The 19178-nt window shown below is 38.6% G+C and overlaps 1 protein-coding gene across 3 annotated transcripts in view; it reads left to right on the top strand.

The window, feature by feature from the left end:
* The window catches only part of PPP2R5E (protein phosphatase 2 regulatory subunit B'epsilon), a 142718-nt gene extending 127542 nt beyond the window's left edge, over positions 1–15176 (top strand). For 2 of the 3 annotated variants that reach the window (XM_038544899.1, XM_038544900.1), the window contains exons 9-14: positions 671–724; positions 827–877; positions 3024–3143; positions 7441–7568; positions 10127–10228; positions 13050–15176. In XM_038544899.1, coding sequence (XP_038400827.1) covers positions 671–724; positions 827–877; positions 3024–3143; positions 7441–7568; positions 10127–10228; positions 13050–13149 — 555 coding nt within the window. In that variant the 3' untranslated portion in view covers positions 13150–15176. The remainder of the gene's footprint in view (positions 1–670; positions 725–826; positions 878–3023; positions 3144–7440; positions 7569–10126; positions 10229–13049) is intronic. The other variant, XM_038544898.1, reaches the window with a different exon arrangement.
* Positions 15177–19178: the final 4002 nt, after the last annotated feature.

The raw sequence follows: 19178 nt of genomic DNA, 5'->3' as shown, positions 1-19178 counted from the left end.
GAACACCATTAAAATGTTTTGCAAGGGTGGATTTCTTGTCCAAAAATCTTTACGAGCCCTTTTACAAATCTTGCCTCCAGTTTTTGAAATATAGGCTATATCACATTTCATGATCGCGTAAAAGAATTCTTACCTAGATGAGGTAACATCAGATGTAAAACGTTTCACTCTTCTCACTGTGGCAGGTACACAACCTTTTATCTCTTCATGAAACCACTTCAGTTTGCATGGGCCACTTTAGGCAATCAACAGAGTGTTTAGTTAAGTGCCTACATTTCGTATGGGACTCTTCTGGAACCACAGTAAAATCCAGTACTGTTGAGGTTGTCAAAGAGAGAAAGGAAGCTTATGAGATGTAGCTTAGACTGTATGTAGATGAGACACTTTCAGAATATATTGAATGTGATATTTCTGCTTTTTATTAGCTGGATACTTCATGTCTCAGTATTCTTTTAAAAAAAATTCCCCTGGGGTGTTATTAGTGTCAATCTTTAGTTTGAAAAAGTAGCTTTTTATTTCGCTTTATATATATTTTATTTTTAAAATGAAGTGAACATGAAGTTACTAAAACCAGAGTCTAAAAACTTCTTAGGAAGTTTTAATATGTCTTTTGAGCCCTTTTGAGTATATAGCATTTCCAATTTTGTCTTTCATTTTTCTGTTTCTCCAGCTGGCATATTGCATAGTACAGTTTTTGGAGAAAGATCCTTCACTCACAGAACCAGTAAGTATTTTTGCTGTAATTTCAAAAAGCTTCAAAATGACTACTTTTCATGAAGTACATGTAGAAAATTAAGTGCCATTGTTTTTCTCCTTTTCATTTTAGGTTATTAGGGGGCTAATGAAATTTTGGCCTAAAACATGTAGTCAAAAAGAGGTAAGTGCTTAATGTTGGTTGTGTTAAGAGCTTACTAAATACTCTGCAGAGTGTCAGGCTCTGAGGCAATTAGTATGTGCAAAAATATATTACTTCATCCAATCTTCATTTTATCTCTGTAAAGGAAGATTGCCATATTCACATTTTACTGGTCTTTTTTTTTTTTTTAAATAAAGATTTTATTTATTCATTCATTCATGAGAGACAGAGAGAGAGAAGCAGAGACACAGGCAGAGGGAGAAGCAGGCTCCATGCAGGGAGCCCGACGTGGGACTCGATCCTGGGTTCCCAGGATCACACCCTAGGCTGAAGGTGGCACTAAGCCACTGAGCCCCCTGGGCTGCCCACATTTTACTGGTCTTAAAATTGAAGCATAAAGAGCTTAAGTAGCTTCCCCAAGTATGCTAAGTATAAGTGATTAGGCCAGAATCTCACCCTGATTCCTGAACCCTGATCTTTTATCATGCTCTGCTCAGTCCAGGGAAGCCCGAGTCAGACTTTGGTTACATGTCCCACTATCTAGCTTTATCAAAAACAACCTTCTTTCTAGTGACCACCTTCATAATATGGAGGCTATGGTGTTATTGTAGATTGATAGCTAGAGCTACCTGCCCAAATACCCCACTTTAAAATAGGATATAGATGGGATCTTTACTGTGTACAATTAAAAAACATATTACAGACCTTTTGTTTCAGCTGCTCATAAGTGGTCCTGTATATTTCTGACCTACAATCATTTGTACTTTTGCCAAGACCTAATCAAACCTGTGCCCTGTGAGGTTGTGGGGGAGTAAGTCTCTTAGCTTAGAGGTGACCAGATCTTCACTAACTCTTCTATGTTAGACCATGTGGAAAGTGGCCTAGCAAGAAAGGTCAGCTGTTAATTTGACATTTTGGGAGAATTTTGGGAGAACCTCTCTATGTATCTTGAGAAATGGCAAAGAGTCTACTGCCTACTATATGTTATTTTTAACAGCAGTATGCTCCTCCTTCTCAAATCAGTTTCAATTCTCCAAAACCCTACTTTACACAACTTCAGAAAGTCATCTAATTTTTTAATACGTGTTTGACAAAATTAAGCTATATATTGCTACCCAGATATATGAAAACATGGTCATCTTTCATATTTTAATTGCACAGTTAATTTTTTAAGGTAAATTTTTTTATGCCTAAATAGGTAACTGGTTTTGTTTCTCTGTCAGTTTTTCCATTATATTTTAAACAAATGTGCTACTGATTTGGCTCTTTTTTGTGATCTACAAGCTTGGTTTCTGGGTGCCTGGGTCGCTCAGTTAGTTAGGTATCCTACTCTTGATTTCGGCTCAGATCGTGATCTCAGGGTCCTGGGATCAGCAGTGTCGGCCTCCCTGCTCAGCAGGGAGTCTGCTTATCTCCCTCTTTCTCTGCCCCTCCCCTGCTCATGCTCACTCTCCCTCTCTCTAAAATAAATAAATCTTTAAAAAATTAAAAACTCTGTTTCTTGAGACACATAGTGCTAAGGTTAGGATTCATTGTGAGCAGTTGTGCACGTGTGCGTATGTGTGCAAACTGGGTTGGGTGTGTGCTAATGGGTTTAAAGTGGTACCTGTGTGTAGGCGAACCTGCTCATTTTTATCTCTCTGACTTTCTGTGTTCTGTTAACCAGGGTATCCTAGGGGGGAGTGCTTAGCACATAGCAGGAACTGTAAACATTAGCAGATTATCCACATGTGCCACTGTGAACTTTTGTCCATCCATGTAGGGGGGCTACTCTCCCCTTGTTTGAAAAATAAGAGTGGGGGAGCAGATGCCAGGTTGATAGCACTAGAGAGAGGAGAGCCCCATGGAGACACTGCTGTTCCCCAAGGGCCTCCTGCAATGTGTGCCCCTTGTTCTGTGTTATAGATGTAGCACATAGAGAGTTTTTTCCAAAGTAAATGGAACCATACTTTCAAAGCTATAGGGCATTTGCTCTTAACAATTACCCTCTGCTGAATTCTTTGTGAAATGAACATCTAACATAAGATAATGCCTAATTTGTTCTGTTTGGTTTTATGTATAAATTTTTCTTAAAAGTCTTTTCTTATAAACTCTCATTAATCCTCATCATTCATTTGGATTTTTAAATGAAGTACCTGGCATTTTGTGTTTTTGTATGTACTTACAGGTCATGTTCCTTGGGGAGCTGGAGGAAATATTGGATGTGATTGAACCCTCACAATTTGTTAAAATTCAAGAACCTTTGTTTAAACAAATTGCCAAGTGTGTATCTAGCCCCCATTTTCAGGTTAGTAATAAAGAGAGGAGGAGCTGGAGTGGCCTATGCAACTATCGGGTTAAATTTTATTTGTATTGAAAGACATGTAATGGGCACTAGCTACCTGTTGTTTTTTTATTTGTTATTTTCTCATACAAAAATAATGATCATAATAACCACCTTTGAACATGTGTGGTGTGACAGCTACTTTGATGGTACTTTCTGTCTAGTAACTTCAGTTCTCAGGATCACTCTACAAGAAAGGCATTATGATTTTTACAGATATGAACACTGAAGTTCGAAGTGGTAAAATGACTTGTTTCAAGTAAAGTGGCTGAGTAAGAGGTGGACTGGTAGGGTTCCTATAGAGTGTAAAAGAGAATGTGAAAGCTTAAGAGGCAAAGAGAATACACATACATAACTGTGCTAGATGCTTTACATACGTTATTCGCAAACCTCAAATTATCGTATAAGGCTCTCCCTCCTCGCCTCCACCCCCTTCCATCCCCCCGTGCTGTTTCCTAGATGAAATGATTTTGCTTATGGCCCCAAGTTAATAAGGAGTGGAGTCAGGTGTAGCTTCTAGTGAAAGCTGGTGACCTTCCCATGGCACTACGCTGCCTCCTTGTGGCTGCTCTGGGGGATCACAGGGAAGTGAGCCTGGCAACCTTTTTTTCAACTGGGGCTGTTGCTGCAGAACCCACAGGAGGGAAGAAGGTGATCTGGAGTGAAAACATGTTAGGTTTTATATCCTTTGGGTCTCTCACCAAAGGTCCAAATTGCAGACCTTGAAGATTAACTCTTTATATACTGCTTGTTGATTCAGAGAGATTGTTGAGATTGTAGTGTAGCACAGAATCACACTGCCAATGTGGTAGACTTAGCGGTGGACTTTTTTTCCCTGAGATGTCATTATCCTGAATAGAGACATTGGCTGTAGTTTTAATTTTTGACTTAAAGACATGTTAGAATGTCAAGGCAATGATCTTAAGACAATCATGTGATTGTACCACAACCCTCTTCCCCCACCCCGACCCCCTGCAAAAATGTGTAAACCGTTATATGAGTCATTACATTGTCTGCAGATGATACAGCATATGTCTAGATAAACAGACAACAATCACAGGATACCATGTAGGTGTTTTGTTTATTATACCTGGCCTGAGTGCTCGAGTGTCTGGATTGTCTACCTTGTTTTTCAGTTTTCATCAGGAGGTCTGACATTCTGGAAAGCAAGGAGCAGAAATCTCTCTCTCTCTTTTACTTCAGAAATCTCTTTTAAGATCACCAGGGAGGCTTAAATGATGCTCAGAAGCTTAGAAAGGAGGCAACATGTCTAGTCAGCTATGGCTGTGTCCATTCAGGTTGCTATAAAAAAAAAAATAGCCCAGATTGGGTGGATTATAAAAACAGCAGAAATTTATTTCTCTTGTCTCTGGAGGCTGGAAGTTGTATCAGGATGCCAGCACAGTTGGGTGAGGCCTCTCTTCTGAGTTGTGGATTTCGTGTATCCTCACTTGGCAGAAGGGGTATAATGATCTCCCTGGAGCCTATTTTATAAGCACTAATCCCATTCATGAGGCTCCACTCTTATGACTTCAGTACCTTCAGTACCTGACTAAAGGCCCCTTTACTAATACCATCATCTTTGGGAATTAGGATCTCAACATACGAATTTTGTGGGCACACAGCATTCAGATCACAACAGTCTTCTATAACAAAACACCACAGACCATGTGGCTTAAACCACAGAAATTTATTCCTCACAATTCTGGAGGTTGTAAATCTGAGATCAGACTGCCAGCCTGGTCTGCTTCTGGTGAGGGCTCCTTCTCTGGCTTGCAGATGGCTGGCTGCCTTCTCATTGTGTCCTCACATGGCCCTTCCTTGAAGTGAGTGTGTGAGGAAGGAGGAGATCTCTCCCTTCCTCCTCTTAAGACCACCAGGCCTATTGGATTAGGACCCCACCCTTATGACTTCATTTAACCTTAGTTACCTCTTGAAAGTCCTATCTCCAAATACACATATTGGAGGGTTAGGGCTTCAACACATGAATTTAGTCTGTAACAGAAAGAAAACAGAATTTAAAATTATTTGACAGAAGTAAAATTTAGAACAAAAGAAAGGAGAGTAAAGAGATTCTTCTTTATTCATTTGTTAAGTATTCCATTGGTGCATCCAGCAGACATTTTTCGAGTGCCACTCAGTGTAGCCACACACCGTTTACTACTTTGCCCCCAGTGTGGCCTCGGGGTCAGAGGGCTCCAACCAGAGACAGCGCCAAGGTGCAAGGAGGATAGTGGGTCTCAGGAAAGTAATGATTTCTGTCCTAGTGTTAGAAATGCTAATTTTACTTTGCATAAGCAATGCCTTTCCTCTTTAAGGGGCTTTGCTGGATACGGACTTATAAGTGATTTTGCATAGCCACAGACAGATAACATTGATTAAGATACTTGTGAGCATTAAGTAGCAACTAAACATTAGACTCCTAATTGGATATAGGAAAACCCTAGGTTTCTACCTCTTTACCAGCATCCTCCTGTGGTCTCTTTAAAAATTCTTCCTTTTGGTTGTAAGTTCCCAAGTAGCCTCAGCCTCATGCGCATTCCTCCTTTTGTTCCTCTTTTTCCTTGTGCTCTTGGCTGAGCCACACCATGTGCTTCATGGTTTCTAGACACATTGCCCCTGTGGGCACCTCTGCCCTCCTTTCCTGAAATTCCCTCCACCTGGAATGCCTTCTCCTTCTTCACTTCATCCTTCCAAGCCCAGCTTAGATGCTACTTCCCATGTTACATTCTTGCAGCTCTGCCCTCTGCCCCAGGTCATCCAGGTTGTTCATTCCACTCTTTCTACTGACACTTTGTTTCTTCTATCTTGGTCACAGAATCTTGCCTTGGTCATAGCATCACAATTTATATTGGATAGGCTCACAGAGGCCCCCTTACCCCTTTCCCCCCACTGGCACAGGAGCTCCAAAGGGATAACAGAGTAAAGTTAAAAGCAGTGGCTTTGGAGTCTGCCACTTGCCAGCCATGTGGCCTCAAGGCAATGGCTTATATACTCTGGGCTTATTTCCTCATTTGCAAGATGGAAATCATGGCACTTCCGCTGTGTGTTGGTTGTGAGGATTAAATGAGATAATATGTATGTGGAACACATAGCACAGTGCCTGGCTTAGAGTAAACATTCAATAATGATCTCAGGGTCTAGTGCTTCCTGAATCCCAGGATTTTTTTATTTTTTATTTTTTATTTTTTTGGAAGCAAGTTGAATAATGTAAATGGAAAGGCTTAATTTCTCAGAGTCTATTGGTGGGTACATCTTGTACCATTTCATTAAATTGTTAAGTTTAAGTCTAATTTAAATTTAATTTATTAAATTATAATGTAATTTCTTAATCTGGATGAATGAAAGCCACTCTTCTTTTTCTCCTAAAATGTACCCTTTTTAGAAATTCTAGCCTTTTTGAGATTTTTGGTTTATTATTTTTGATTACTTTTAAAATTGTTTAGTTTTTTTTTTCTTTTTTTTTTTTTGAGGCTTTCTTTTGAATTCATAGTCCGTTGGATAGCTTGGTGATCAGAGATAGCAAGCAGGTGTCCCTATGCCCAGAAACTGAATGACTTCTTCCCTGCTTACTCACCTGAAAGGAAGGGACCAGAGATAAACTGTGGAAAGAGTCTGGTCACTAGACTTGAGTCTTAGCTTTCACCATTTACTAGTAATGTGACCTTACCAGGGCCTCAGTCTCTCTGAGCATCAGTGTCCATCTCTCCAGTGGACACAACAGTGCCTAGTCCTGGGTGGCGGGAAGGATGGGACCTTTTCCGCACTGCAGCCCCAGTGGCTGGCCAGAGGAGTTGCTCAGCAAACGTGACTGCTTTGTAGAGATGAGCAGCTAGGTTTTTCTGAGTAACTGTTGCCTGAATACCGCTGTGTGCTGGGCCCTGAGATTGATTTGAAGTGTGTGGGATGAAAGAAGCGAGCCAGAAGGGGGCTAATGACCTGGGAAAAACAGTGTGCATCTAGAAGTAGAGGAAATGTATTTGGAGTTTGGGGGACAGGTGGGGAAAATGTGGAATCAGATGAAACAGGCAGTAGGCAGAAAAGAAGTAGGCAAAAAACCTTTGTTTCCTTTCCTAAATTGATGAACCACTTTGGAACTTTCTGAAATTTAAGTCCACAAAAATGTAAAGTGTGATTAATATTTAATTTCACATTTGATTGAAAGATATAAAAATAGTCTTAAAGTATTTTTGTTTGGAGAAATTTTAGTTTTATGTCTTTTTTTCTCTTTTAATATTTTCTTTTTCTTTTTTTTCCAAAGGTGGCAGAAAGGGCACTGTATTATTGGAATAATGAATACATCATGAGTTTGATAGAAGAAAACTCTAATGTCATCCTTCCCATCATGTTTTCCAGTCTTTATAGGATTTCAAAAGAACATTGGAATCCGTAGGTTTTCAGTTTTTCCCCTCTCCCTTCTTCTCTCTTTCCCTACCTCCCCCTTCTTTTTCTCCCTCAATCCCCCCTTATCTTCCTCCCTCCTTCTCTTCCTCCCTCCTTCTCTTTTGCTTAATAAAATGTCTTGAATGCTTGCTATGTGCCAGATGCTGTGCCTGTTGATGAAGACAGATAGTGTGAAAATTCCTGATTTTAGAAATTCACTGACTGGGTTAGGGGAGATTCACTAGTAAATAGATATTTTATAAAACAATATTTTTAAAATACTGTTATGTTAAAATATCTACTTACTTGAGTTCCTGATTTGTCTGTGAATGTAACAGAGCTATTTGAGGGATGTTCTGGGATGAGAGGAAGGGTTTGCAGATATCAATGAGGCAGTGATGCTCAAACTGAGTATTACAGGAATGCAGCAGGTGGATTTATTTATTTATTCATGAGAGACTAAGAGAGGAGAGAGAGAGAGAGAGAGAGAGAGAGAGAGAGAGAGAGAGAGGAGAGAGAGACAGGCAGAGGGAGAAACAGGCTGCATGCAGGGAGCCCGATGCAGGACTCTATCCCGGGACTCCAGGACCACGCCCTGAGCTGAAGGCAGGCACTAAACCACTGAGCCACCCAGGGATCCCCATGAGCCACCCAGGGATTCCCCGCCTGCGTGGTTTAGTTGGTTAAGCATCTGCCTTCAGCTTGGGTCATGATCCCAGGGTCCTGGGATCAAGCCCCTTTTAGGGTGTCGGGCTCCCTGCTCAGTGAGGAGTCTGTTTCTCCCTCTTCCTCTCCCCCACCTCCTGCTCATTCTCTCTTTCTCTGTCAAATAAATCTTAAAAAAAAAATAATAATTTTGAAAGAAGTGTTTAACATCTAGTCCTATAAAAGTCAAAGCATTCTATATTTGAATGACTTTACATGTTTCTCTGTGGAATGAAAGAAAATTCAGAGTGGTATTAGATAATAGTAGATGTAATTAAGTATATTCATAGTATGTGTTTTGAAGTTTTGCACACAAGTATAAAATCACATTTCTCATTTTTCAAATTTGCCAAATTTTGTTACTAAAACTTGTAAAAATAAAGAACCTGGTAAACAGTGAAGTCTCATTATATAGGCAGTCCCTTGAGGACCTAGAGAGTGGCTCTGGCGAGTGTGCTGTAGTTGGCCTTCTCCATCACTGCTCATTGTACATGAGAGGGTCCTTTACCTCAGTAGAAGAGAGCTTAAGTTTTCCTTTAATGGTTTCAGAGCAGGGGCAACACAGCAAGTACACTTAGGTTTTGGAAACGTCAAATCCATGGTTTATTTAACCTATAGTCTCACTTATACCAGTGCTTTTTTCAGCAGTATTGGTAGCAGGTTTGCTGCCAAATAGTAGTAAAGTACATTTTTTGCAAAGGATGATGCTATTTAGAGTCTGAAGATATCAAGTCTGTCGTGGGCATAGTCCTCATGCTGTCAAGAGCTTATTCTTCTTCTTGATAAAGGTGTACTGCCATTTTTTCCATTTAGCTGTTTCCATTTAGCTGTTCCACATCACCAGTTTGCCAGTCACCTGACCAGAGTATGTCCTGGGTCAGCAAAGAGACTTAGCCGATGTGAATGGACTGAAACAAGTTACAACTAGAAACTTAACTAACGGGCAGCTGGTATCCAAGCGGCTAAGCATCTGCCTTCTGCTCAGGTTGTAATCCTGTAGTCCTGTGGTCTTGGGATCGAGTTCCACATTGGGCTCCGTACTCTGCAGAGAGCTAGCTGGCTTCTCCCTCTGCCTCTGCCTCTCTTTCCCTCTGTCTCTCATGAATGAATAAATAAAATCTTTTTAAAAAAACATATTAAAATACCCAACTTAGAGGGGTTTGGTATCATATCTTTGAATATGAATAACATATATATTATTTGTTTCCATGAGAACAGCTTTCAATTTTGATGAATTATGTATAATTATCATTTTAAAAATAAAATTCTGGGGGTGCCTGGATGGCTCAGTCAGTTAAGCATCCAACTCTTGATTTCGGCTCAGGTCATCATCACAGGGTCGTGAGATTGAGCCCCATGTCAACTTCCATGCTGTAGAGCTTGCTTAAGATTCTCTCCCTTTGCCCTTCCCCAACTCCCTCCCTCTCTTTCCCCTCTCCCTCTCTTTTAAAAAATAAATAAAATAGAACAGTCTGTGCAAATTCAAGGCTCTAAGGTTAGTTCCACCACAGGTGCTCCTTTTTAGGGTGAAGTGGCTTTATTTTTATACTTGTCTTTTTATTAAATGAAGTTAACAAGTGCCCACAGGCAAGTCTATTCTGGGTACCAATAATTAGAAAGGCAAAATTAGATTTTTCTTCTTCTAATCCTGCCAACCCCTCAGATATCTTGCCTGGAATAGTAACAAATGGAACTCTCAATGTGGAAATGAACTATAGGTCCTTTCTAGTTGTTTCAACTAAGAAGAGATTCTACAATACAAGGAATTCACTCAGACACAGATTGCGCTCTCACTTTCTCTGTGCAGCTCCCATTATATAAGACTAACCAACATGTTCTCTTTTCTCTTTGCTTCCCAGGGCTATTGTGGCACTAGTGTACAATGTGTTGAAGGCATTTATGGAAATGAACAGCACCATGTTTGATGAGCTGACAGCCACATACAAGTCAGATCGTCAGCGGTAACTTTTTAAAGCTTTTTTGTCAGCTGTGCATAAAACTGTTGGGTTCTTTCCTTGCTCTTTGCTGCAGTTGCCTCATTGCACCCTAAATCATTAGCACAGTTATATTTATTTACATGTTCATTTTTGCATGCTCATTAGCTGTGTCTTTATTAGTGTGCCACTCAGTAACAAAGTATCATTTTAAGAAAGGCTTTTTTCCTCCTTTCCTTCTGTAATGTTTCTCTTCTGCCTTAGGGTTAAAGGCCTGGCATGTAACTGATACTTCAAGCGCATTGAGGGGACCATCAGGTGGTTTGTCATCTGAGTTCACACCCATCCTGAACTTACTTGAACTAGAATTGGGCAGATCTTGTGTACTTCAGTCCAGCACCAAGAAGGATGAGGCATCAAATTTATTTAGCTCCTAAAAAAAAAAAAAAGAAAAAAAAATTATTTAGCTCCTTAGCCCAGAACTAACTTACTACTCTTGCACACAACAAATTTATTGGGATTTAAAGGACAGTGGAAAGAACATGAAGGTCAAGAGTCTGGTATTATACAAATATTAAAATGTTTGAGACCAAAAAGGAAGAAAAACCAGTTGACCTCTTTACATAAATGCTTATGGCTTAGAAAAGCCTTTTTTGGTTTCATATACATTAGTTTTCAACTTTATTATTTCTCGTTCAACATGTCCAACTGTATTCCAGAAGATATTGTCTTGGTCCATTTGTGCTGCTACAACAAACAGACATTTATGCTGTGACACCAAATAACGCATAGCTTTTAAACAGCAGAAATTTATATCTCTCCGAGTTCTGGAGGCAGGAAGCTAAGATTGTGGTGCCAGCATGGTTGGATAAGGGCCCTCTTTCTGATTCATGGCCAGCACTTTCTTTCCAAGTCCTCACATGATAGAAAGGACAAGGAATCTCTGTGGGATCTCTCTTATAAGGTCATTGATGCCATTCATGAGGGCTCCAACCTTATGACCTAATTATCTCCCAAAGGCCCAGCTACTGAGCCCATCACCTTTGAGGGTGAGGATCTCAACTGAGGAATTGGGGGTAGGACAGGACACAGATACTTAGACTGTGGCATTGGTATACTTGGAGAACTTGAGGAAAATCTAGAGAGCTTGTTAGTAGTGGGCTTCTAATTTGGCTTTGATCCAGAAGCAAATGTCAGCTTTATTTATTATAAAACCATGGACTTTAGAAGATCCCAGCAATGCGTACAAGTGTTCATGCCCAAGACCTTGCCGAACCTCCTGAACAAAGCTATGTGTGGTTCCTTCGCTGCTTTGCTTTCCCTGATTTTGCATGTGTTACCTGCATTTTACTGATAAAAAGAGCAGTGTGGGGAAAGGTATGGTGGTGGGGCAAAGGACTATCACAGTGATTTCTATATAATACTAGAATAAAATCAGTTATGGGGTATGTTGTGCCATACTTGTAATTTAAAGAACTTTTAACTGTTTACATTTGTTGTAAATCACTACATTTATAACCCTCCTTGTCTCAAACTTCAAGTCTTTAAGAATTTTATCTAAGTAGAGGAAATAAAGGGCACATTCTCATATTGTGGCATACCATTAAAGAGTGTGTTGTACATAATGTCTTTTTGTTAATAGCGACTGAAAACCCATAATTATTATCCCAGTTCAATAAGGATTAAATAAAACTCTGTAGAATTCCATTAAGAGAAATAAAGACCTTATTCCTAAAATTATCAAATTGAATTAAATTAATTCATATTTAATGAATTTTAGTAGTAAAACTGTTTTCTGATCATTTATCATTTAAACTAAACAGACCGGGCATCCCGGGTGGCTCAGCGGTTTGGCGCCGCCCTCAGCCCAGGGCGTGATCCTGAAGACCCGGGATCGAGTCCCACATTGGGCTCCCTGCATGGAGCCTGCTTCTCCCTCTGCCTGTGTCTCTGCCTCTCTTCCTCTGCATCTCTCTGTGTCTTTCATGGATAAATAAATAAAATCTTTTAAAAAAATAAATAAATAAACTAAACAGACCGAATTCTTGGAAAAGATACCTATTGACCAAGGGGTCCAGGAATGGACACAGCAAAGTTAATTCTGGTGCATTAGAATGACTTACCATGAACAGACTTTCTTAATGAGACCAGGATTTTTTTTAAAGGAAGGATAGTATTTTGTCAAATGAGTGATAGAAGATTGTACTGACTAGATGGAAACATTGGCTTCTCCTTGGATGTGGGACTAGGCAAAGAGAAAAACGATTTATTTGGTGCTATTAGAGAAGAGCTGCATGAAGGGGTTCACTTCTGGATAGCACCAAATTTAAGGTTCAGTTCAGATCAAATTTTAATACAAATCTGAAAATGGTGGGTGGAATAAATAACTAGCACTGTTAGATACATATGCCAGCATTAGTGCTGTGTGAAAATGAAATTGGGGGAGAATTTGACAGTATCTGTTGCATGACAGTGTGGTTAAACTTTGAAATTCCTACCTACAGGGAGAGAGAAAAGTAGGAAAGAATGGGATGACAGTAACTATTTCAGAAATATTTAGAATTTTTGAAGATAAAGTTGTCAGTATAAAAGATGTGCAATAATTCAGCATAAAGTTCATCTGGAAGAAAAGCCCCACAGGATAAATTGTATTGATGAATGCCATAAAACTCTTGATCAAAGATAAGAAGAACCAAAAAGAGAAAACACCCATAAGCTTAATGCCAAACTTTTTGAAGACTACTTGTAAAACCTACATGAGGAAAAAATATATCAAAGGGGCAGTTATTATTAGATAATCTCTTCAAACTTTCCTGGTTGTTTACCTTATATTCTGTTTTCTCCCCAGTGAGAAAAAGAAAGAAAAAGAGCGTGAAGAACTGTGGAAAAAACTGGAGGATCTGGAATTAAAGAGAGGTCTTAGACGTGATGGCATAATTCCAACCTAACAGAAATAATGACAGCAACATCACTAACCTGTGGAGTCACACATTTATGTAGTAGAAGATGGAGCAACAGTTTTCTGTATTGTGCAACTTTGCAGTAGATTTCACATTTGTTTCATTATTACAACAGCACTGTATATACCTGTCTCTAAGTAAAGGAAAAAAAATAAGGACTTCAATCCAAAGTTTGGACAGTAGATAGACTTCTCAGAACTTTGCAAACATAATCATTGTTCTAACCCTCTTTAAAAAACAAAAAGCAGTCTTCAAAGATATGTTGATGAAATTGCTATGTTAAAATTCTATTATCAGGAGTTCCTTATTTATCCTTAGCAGAGAGTATGAAACAATTTTCAAATGTGAACAATCTTAAATTTAGCTTGTCTTTCTGCTAAGCTGTTAAATGTATTTATAGTAATGGAAGAAAAAAAAAGACTGTCATTTCCTTATAAGTTTGTATAACATCCTCCTCTGGATAACTTGACTGTAATTTAACATCTTTTCCTTTTGCACATCTTCATGAATTGAATGTCCATGTGGAATGGGGCCAGGAATTGTAAAGGTCCCTGATAAAAGTCTTGTTTTACTGGAGTGAACATCTTTCCAGTAACCAGGTAGTCCTGGTACTCCTTTAGTTTTAAAATTAGGAGTAAAAGAGAAGAGGTGATAAACATAGTAGGGAAGGGAATTTTGGATTCATGCATCAGTTTATGGTGAATCCAAATCAATGTCTTGAATCCTTTGAAAACAGGCACTGGGATATCCTAGGCTTCAGTACCCGACCAGTATTAGTTGCATACATCACTGAACATACATACCAGAGATGTTTGAGAAATGTCAGAAAACATCCTTTTGGACCATTTTGTAATAAGAAAGACAAACACTAAACAGTACAACCATGAAATTGATTGCCAGGATTGTGAATCTAATTGGGAAGAGAGTTGAGCAAACAGCTTGGACTGTTTGGAGTTGTTGCCTTACTTTTTAATATGTATTTATAAAGTATTCCAGCAAAAGAGGATGTAGCCTCTGGGAAAACAAACAAACATATTACAGTGTTTTTTGTAGATTCTCGTTCTATATCTCATCACAGCGCCAGCCCTGTTTTTAGCCGGAAAGGATTCAGGATAAATATTACTATGCATTCTGAATTGGATGCGTATTCCTAACTACTGTATTTGTTACCAAAAGTGGTTCTACAAATGCTACTGAAAAAAATCTGAAAATCCCTAATGTCCTGAGTATTAATAATAAAGTTTAAAAATGCTTTTATATCAAAGGTGCATTGTGACCAAATTGTTTAAGAAAAAAACAAAAAACAAAATTTAGGGCTGTATTACATATATCTTATTGGCTCTCTGCTTTGTATTTAAAAGAGGAATCTTACATTTCGGGGAGATATATGCTGATGAAATTTGTGTCCAGTATGTACTTACCTGATGCGGTTGCATTATTATGTACTGAAAGATATGTGTTTTGGAATTTATTTTCAGGATGCTTTTGCTTGTTATGGACGTGGCAGCAGTGAGTTGATAATCCTAAACCATCATCTCCAGCAGTATTCAAGGCATAGAGCTGATTCTGTGTTCATGTATGGAATTGTGATAGTAGCAAACATGAACATATTGAACTGTTGTTGCTCTTAATAGAAATATAATATCAATATGGACTTGTATATTCTCTTCCTTCCACTTAAATATAAAGTAGAATATGCAGTTTCATTATTTCTAAGAAAAAGGAAAAAAAAAAAAAAGGCTGACCTTTCTCCCCTATAAGTGTTTCAGGATTATCAGGTCACAGTTTTTGCATAAAAGTCAACTAATTATGGATATTGTCATCTCAGTAACTCTGTAAAACAAAAACAAAACTTGGCTATGTTAATTTTGAAAAAGAAACAGCAGTAAAAGAGTCATATGCAACACCCAACACAACATGGTTTAATGGAATGAAGAGATTAAAAAAAAAAAACATTAATGGGGATTCAATGTAAAGCTGGCAGAGGCTGCCGAAACGAAACAACTTAATTAAAAGTGCTGGAGCAAAGGTGCAAGTTCAAACACTAAAGATAAAAAATAAATTTGTAACAAATCATCTCCTTTAGCCCTTTTGATTTGAGCCCATTAGTTTTACTGTGCATTATTACATTTGTTTTTGATTGTATAAACTTTGTTTGCCATTAATTCATCTTTTTAGATAGAAGACATTAAAAGCACAGGTTTATGAAATATCTCTGCCCATTACAATGAAATGCAGTCATTTGAAATGAGAAAGACGAGGACCCTGTTTTGCACCTTTCCCAACCTCTGAGTCATGGTGAGGACTGCACAGATACCCTGGATATTAATTCTGTATGTTGATCATTCCAAACTGAGAAGAACAAAGCCAAATTTTAGACATACAGAAGCAATTATAAATCTATGTCTAAAATGTATAGGGCAACTTCTGAGAAGAAACACTGTCTTTTCTATTTTAACCGAAAGTGACAATGTGACATTTGTCATGTTGTGTCCGGTGACGCAGAGAAACTGAGGTAATCTGACTGTTGCACTATGTGACATAGTTAAGGCTGTACTTGCTGCATTTACAGCAGCTCTCTCTATCTCTCTCTCTCTCTTTCTCTCTCCCCCCCCCCCACATTTCTGCTGTTGCTGCAACTTGAGTTAATTGTGACAAATGCATCTTTGTGTTATATTTTGTTCGCTTCATAATTTCCAGAACTATATATAAATATATTTTTTAAATAGCAAATATTATAGTTAGTCAGTGATGATCACTCCAACCTCATCCCTACCATATTGGTTTCAGGGGTAGGATAAAGAGTGTCTTTGGAAGAACAAAACCAAACCAAACCAAACCCTGTGGTTTAGAATGATGCTGGGGCCTGGATTGTTGGCCCAGAACAACCATGTGAGTGAATTGACCCATCTCATACTTTGAATCAAGCATGCATTCCTTTTCTCATTGTGCAAGTGTCCCCAGTTGTTTCCCTTCAGTGTTTAGTTTTCGTTCTTTTAAATTTTATTATATTTTGCTCTCCCTGACATCTGTTTTTTATAAAATAAAATAAAAAATAAAAAAAGTAAGAAATAAATAATACCCTTGATGCCGCTGGATACTCACAAGCAGGGTTATGCTCCTTCATCTTGGGCTTGCTTGCCTAAATGGAAGGGTTTAATTTATTTTGTACCTCCTTCTATGCGTGGGACAGTCCAGGGTGCAGAGCCAGGATTGTTTGTAATTGCACCTGCTATACTTAAATGTGTGTAGCCCTAGGCTCAATCACACTATGGAAAGAAAAAAAAAGTATATTTAGAGCTTTAAAAGCTTTTTTATTTTTTTGTGGGGGTTGGGGTGGGGTGGGGAAGGGAAGATGTATGGATGTTATTGGCATTTTTAAGTGTTCAGAGTTTTTTGTGTTTTTTTTTTTTTTCTCTTGTTTTGTTCTTTCCCAATTTAATTAGGTGCACTGAGCTGGCCCAGGAAATGAAGAGATTCTCTCTTTTGATGCTATAACCAATGTTATCACAAAGTTATGCCACCTATAGCAAAAAGGTGGCACCAGACATGATCAGTGGTATTTTATTTGCACATCGATATTTTTATTTTTATATTCTGGCTCAGCTGCTTCTCTGAGTGAAGTTAAGGAATGACCCACAAAGGATTTTTGTAGTAGGCATATTGGCAACGCATTTTCTATTTCTTGGTATTTAATTTTGAAAATCTAAAAGGATTGTGCATCTTGAGAGAAAGTTGAGCAAATTTTGATCTAGTGGAATGTTAATTTGTGCTGCTTCTTGTGCACGATAGCAGCAGTAGTATCTCTCTTGGAAATAAACATCCCATTTTATGATGTCTATGAATATAGGTTTCCTTTTCTTCCCTGCCTCCTTCCCACCCTCTTTTTTTCCCTTCCCTCCTTTCTTCCCTCCCATCCACCCTCCCCTCCCCTCCCCTCCCCTCCCCTCCCTCCCCTCCCCTTCCCTTCCCTTCCCTGTCTTTACTTTTTTTTGAAATCACTTATTGTAAATAAGTTGTAATCCAGACCTCATGTATCAGTGGGGAACTTTCAAATATAAATATTACCAATACATTTTCTGGTTGTTGTCTGATTTTTGATTGAGGTATAATGAGAATGACATATCCATTGCTTTTGGTTTGAGAATTTCGCTTTAGCTTCATAAATCTTTTGGTACTTTAGTATTTCATTGTTTTAGCAGGAGAGGGCAGCAAAAGTTTATTTTTCCTGTTAGAAATGCTGTGATTCATATTGGTTTTAAACTTAATTGTGTGCGCGCGCGCGCGCGCGCGCGTGTGTGTGTGTGTGTGTGTGTGTGTTTAAAACAGCATCTGTTTGTGGGTAGAGGTAAAAATGAAACATTTTTTATATGAAAAGTTGCATATGAAAATTATGGACTGGTTCAACCAGACAATGAAGACTTCTGATCCACATCAAAATTAAAATGCCACAAAACAATCCTCCAGCTCTGGCTAAAATATGCTACTTCCTTTTCAAACACAACAAAATGCAAGCTGGGTCTTAAACACTTGGAGTTTAAAATGTCTTTCTTTGAAAATGATTTACTTTCTTCAAAGTGGTAACAGAAACAAAAATGAAGGTGCTCCCAAAGGGAAATGTAACCTTCTCCTTTCACAGACGTGTGAGAGGTTCTGTACTGTGGGTGCATCCTAATAAAGAAGCAGTGAAGAGTTTTCAGATGCCTGGCTGTGTTTGTTTGTTTGTTTGCTGTTTCTGACCCCTGTGGCCTTTTGAGCCATACAAATAATAGATTTGAACAACTTAGTTATGAGGCAATAGGTTGGTACATTCAGGCTTTCATCTTGAGAAAATTGGTTGTGATTAGGGGGATATAATGTTGGAGAGTGGTCCAGTGTCTTGCTGTGCGACAGACTACTCCAAAACTTAGAGGCATGGCCCCAGCAGTTAACTGTTTTGCTCAAAATATACAGTTTGGGTGGGCTTGGCAATAAGTGTGCACTTGGGTTAATCAAGAGGAGCAGGAGAATTCACTTCCAGCATGGCTCACTCACATGGCTGACAAGCTGGTGCTGATTGTTGCCTTGGAGTTCAGCCAGAGGCCTCAGTTCTCAAGACAGGAGTTTCCTTATGGGGCTTCCTTGAGCCTCCTCATAGTGTGGCAACCGGGTTCTAAAAATGACAGGAAGGGGAAATTGCCAATTCTTTGATGCCTGGGCCTACAAACTCATGGTATTACTTCTGTCATATTTTATTGGTCAAGCATTTACAGGGTCTGCTCAGATTCAAGTAGAGGGAACATAGACCTCACTGATGGAACAAGAGGAGTGTCATCTTTCATCAGTGCTTTAAAGCATTTGATTTAGGTGTGATCTCTCTTGGCTAATTAAATAATCAGATTTGGAACTATGTAATCAGTGTTTAATGTTCAGGTAAACTCTTGAGTTGGGGAAGGAGAAACCTTGTAAATTCAACAAGTTTTGTATTTCAAAACAACCATTTGTAACATCTGAAGATCACCCTGTTGGCAAGTTACAAGGAGAAGAAACTGGTCACACAGAATTGTAGGGTTAAAAGAAATCTTAAGTTTGTTTCAATGGAATATATAACTTTGTATTATATTGCCTCCTGACTCTAAATAAATATTTATAATAATGGAGACAAAGTAAATGTTACAGTCCAATTCTCGTTTCCCAGGTTTTTATATAATAGTGTCTCCTGTTGGTTTCTATTAGATCAAATTCACATTAGGTATTTTTTTTAATTGAGACCAAACTATGGGAGAGCTAAGCGGAATTAAAATTTAATTTTTTAATGATACTTGTTCATTATATAATTCTTTAAAAAGGCAGATTAAAAAAAAAAGTCTCGTAGCTCCTTGCTGCCCCCCAAACCTAAAAGTCTGCTATAAGATACATACATTTATTGGTTGGTTGGACCAGTGTTTATCGATTGGCTCTGTTCATAGTCTTGCCCACACTCTGATGTTCAGATATTCTGTTTCTTTATTCTCTAGTTCACCTCTTTTGAGATCATA

The sequence above is a fragment of the Canis lupus genome, chromosome 8 (assembly GCF_011100685.1).
Source record: "Canis lupus familiaris isolate Mischka breed German Shepherd chromosome 8, alternate assembly UU_Cfam_GSD_1.0, whole genome shotgun sequence".
Taxonomy (NCBI): domain Eukaryota; kingdom Metazoa; phylum Chordata; class Mammalia; order Carnivora; family Canidae; genus Canis; species Canis lupus.
Note: the sequence above shows the minus strand (reverse complement) of the source record. Positions and strands in the feature narration are given on the sequence as shown.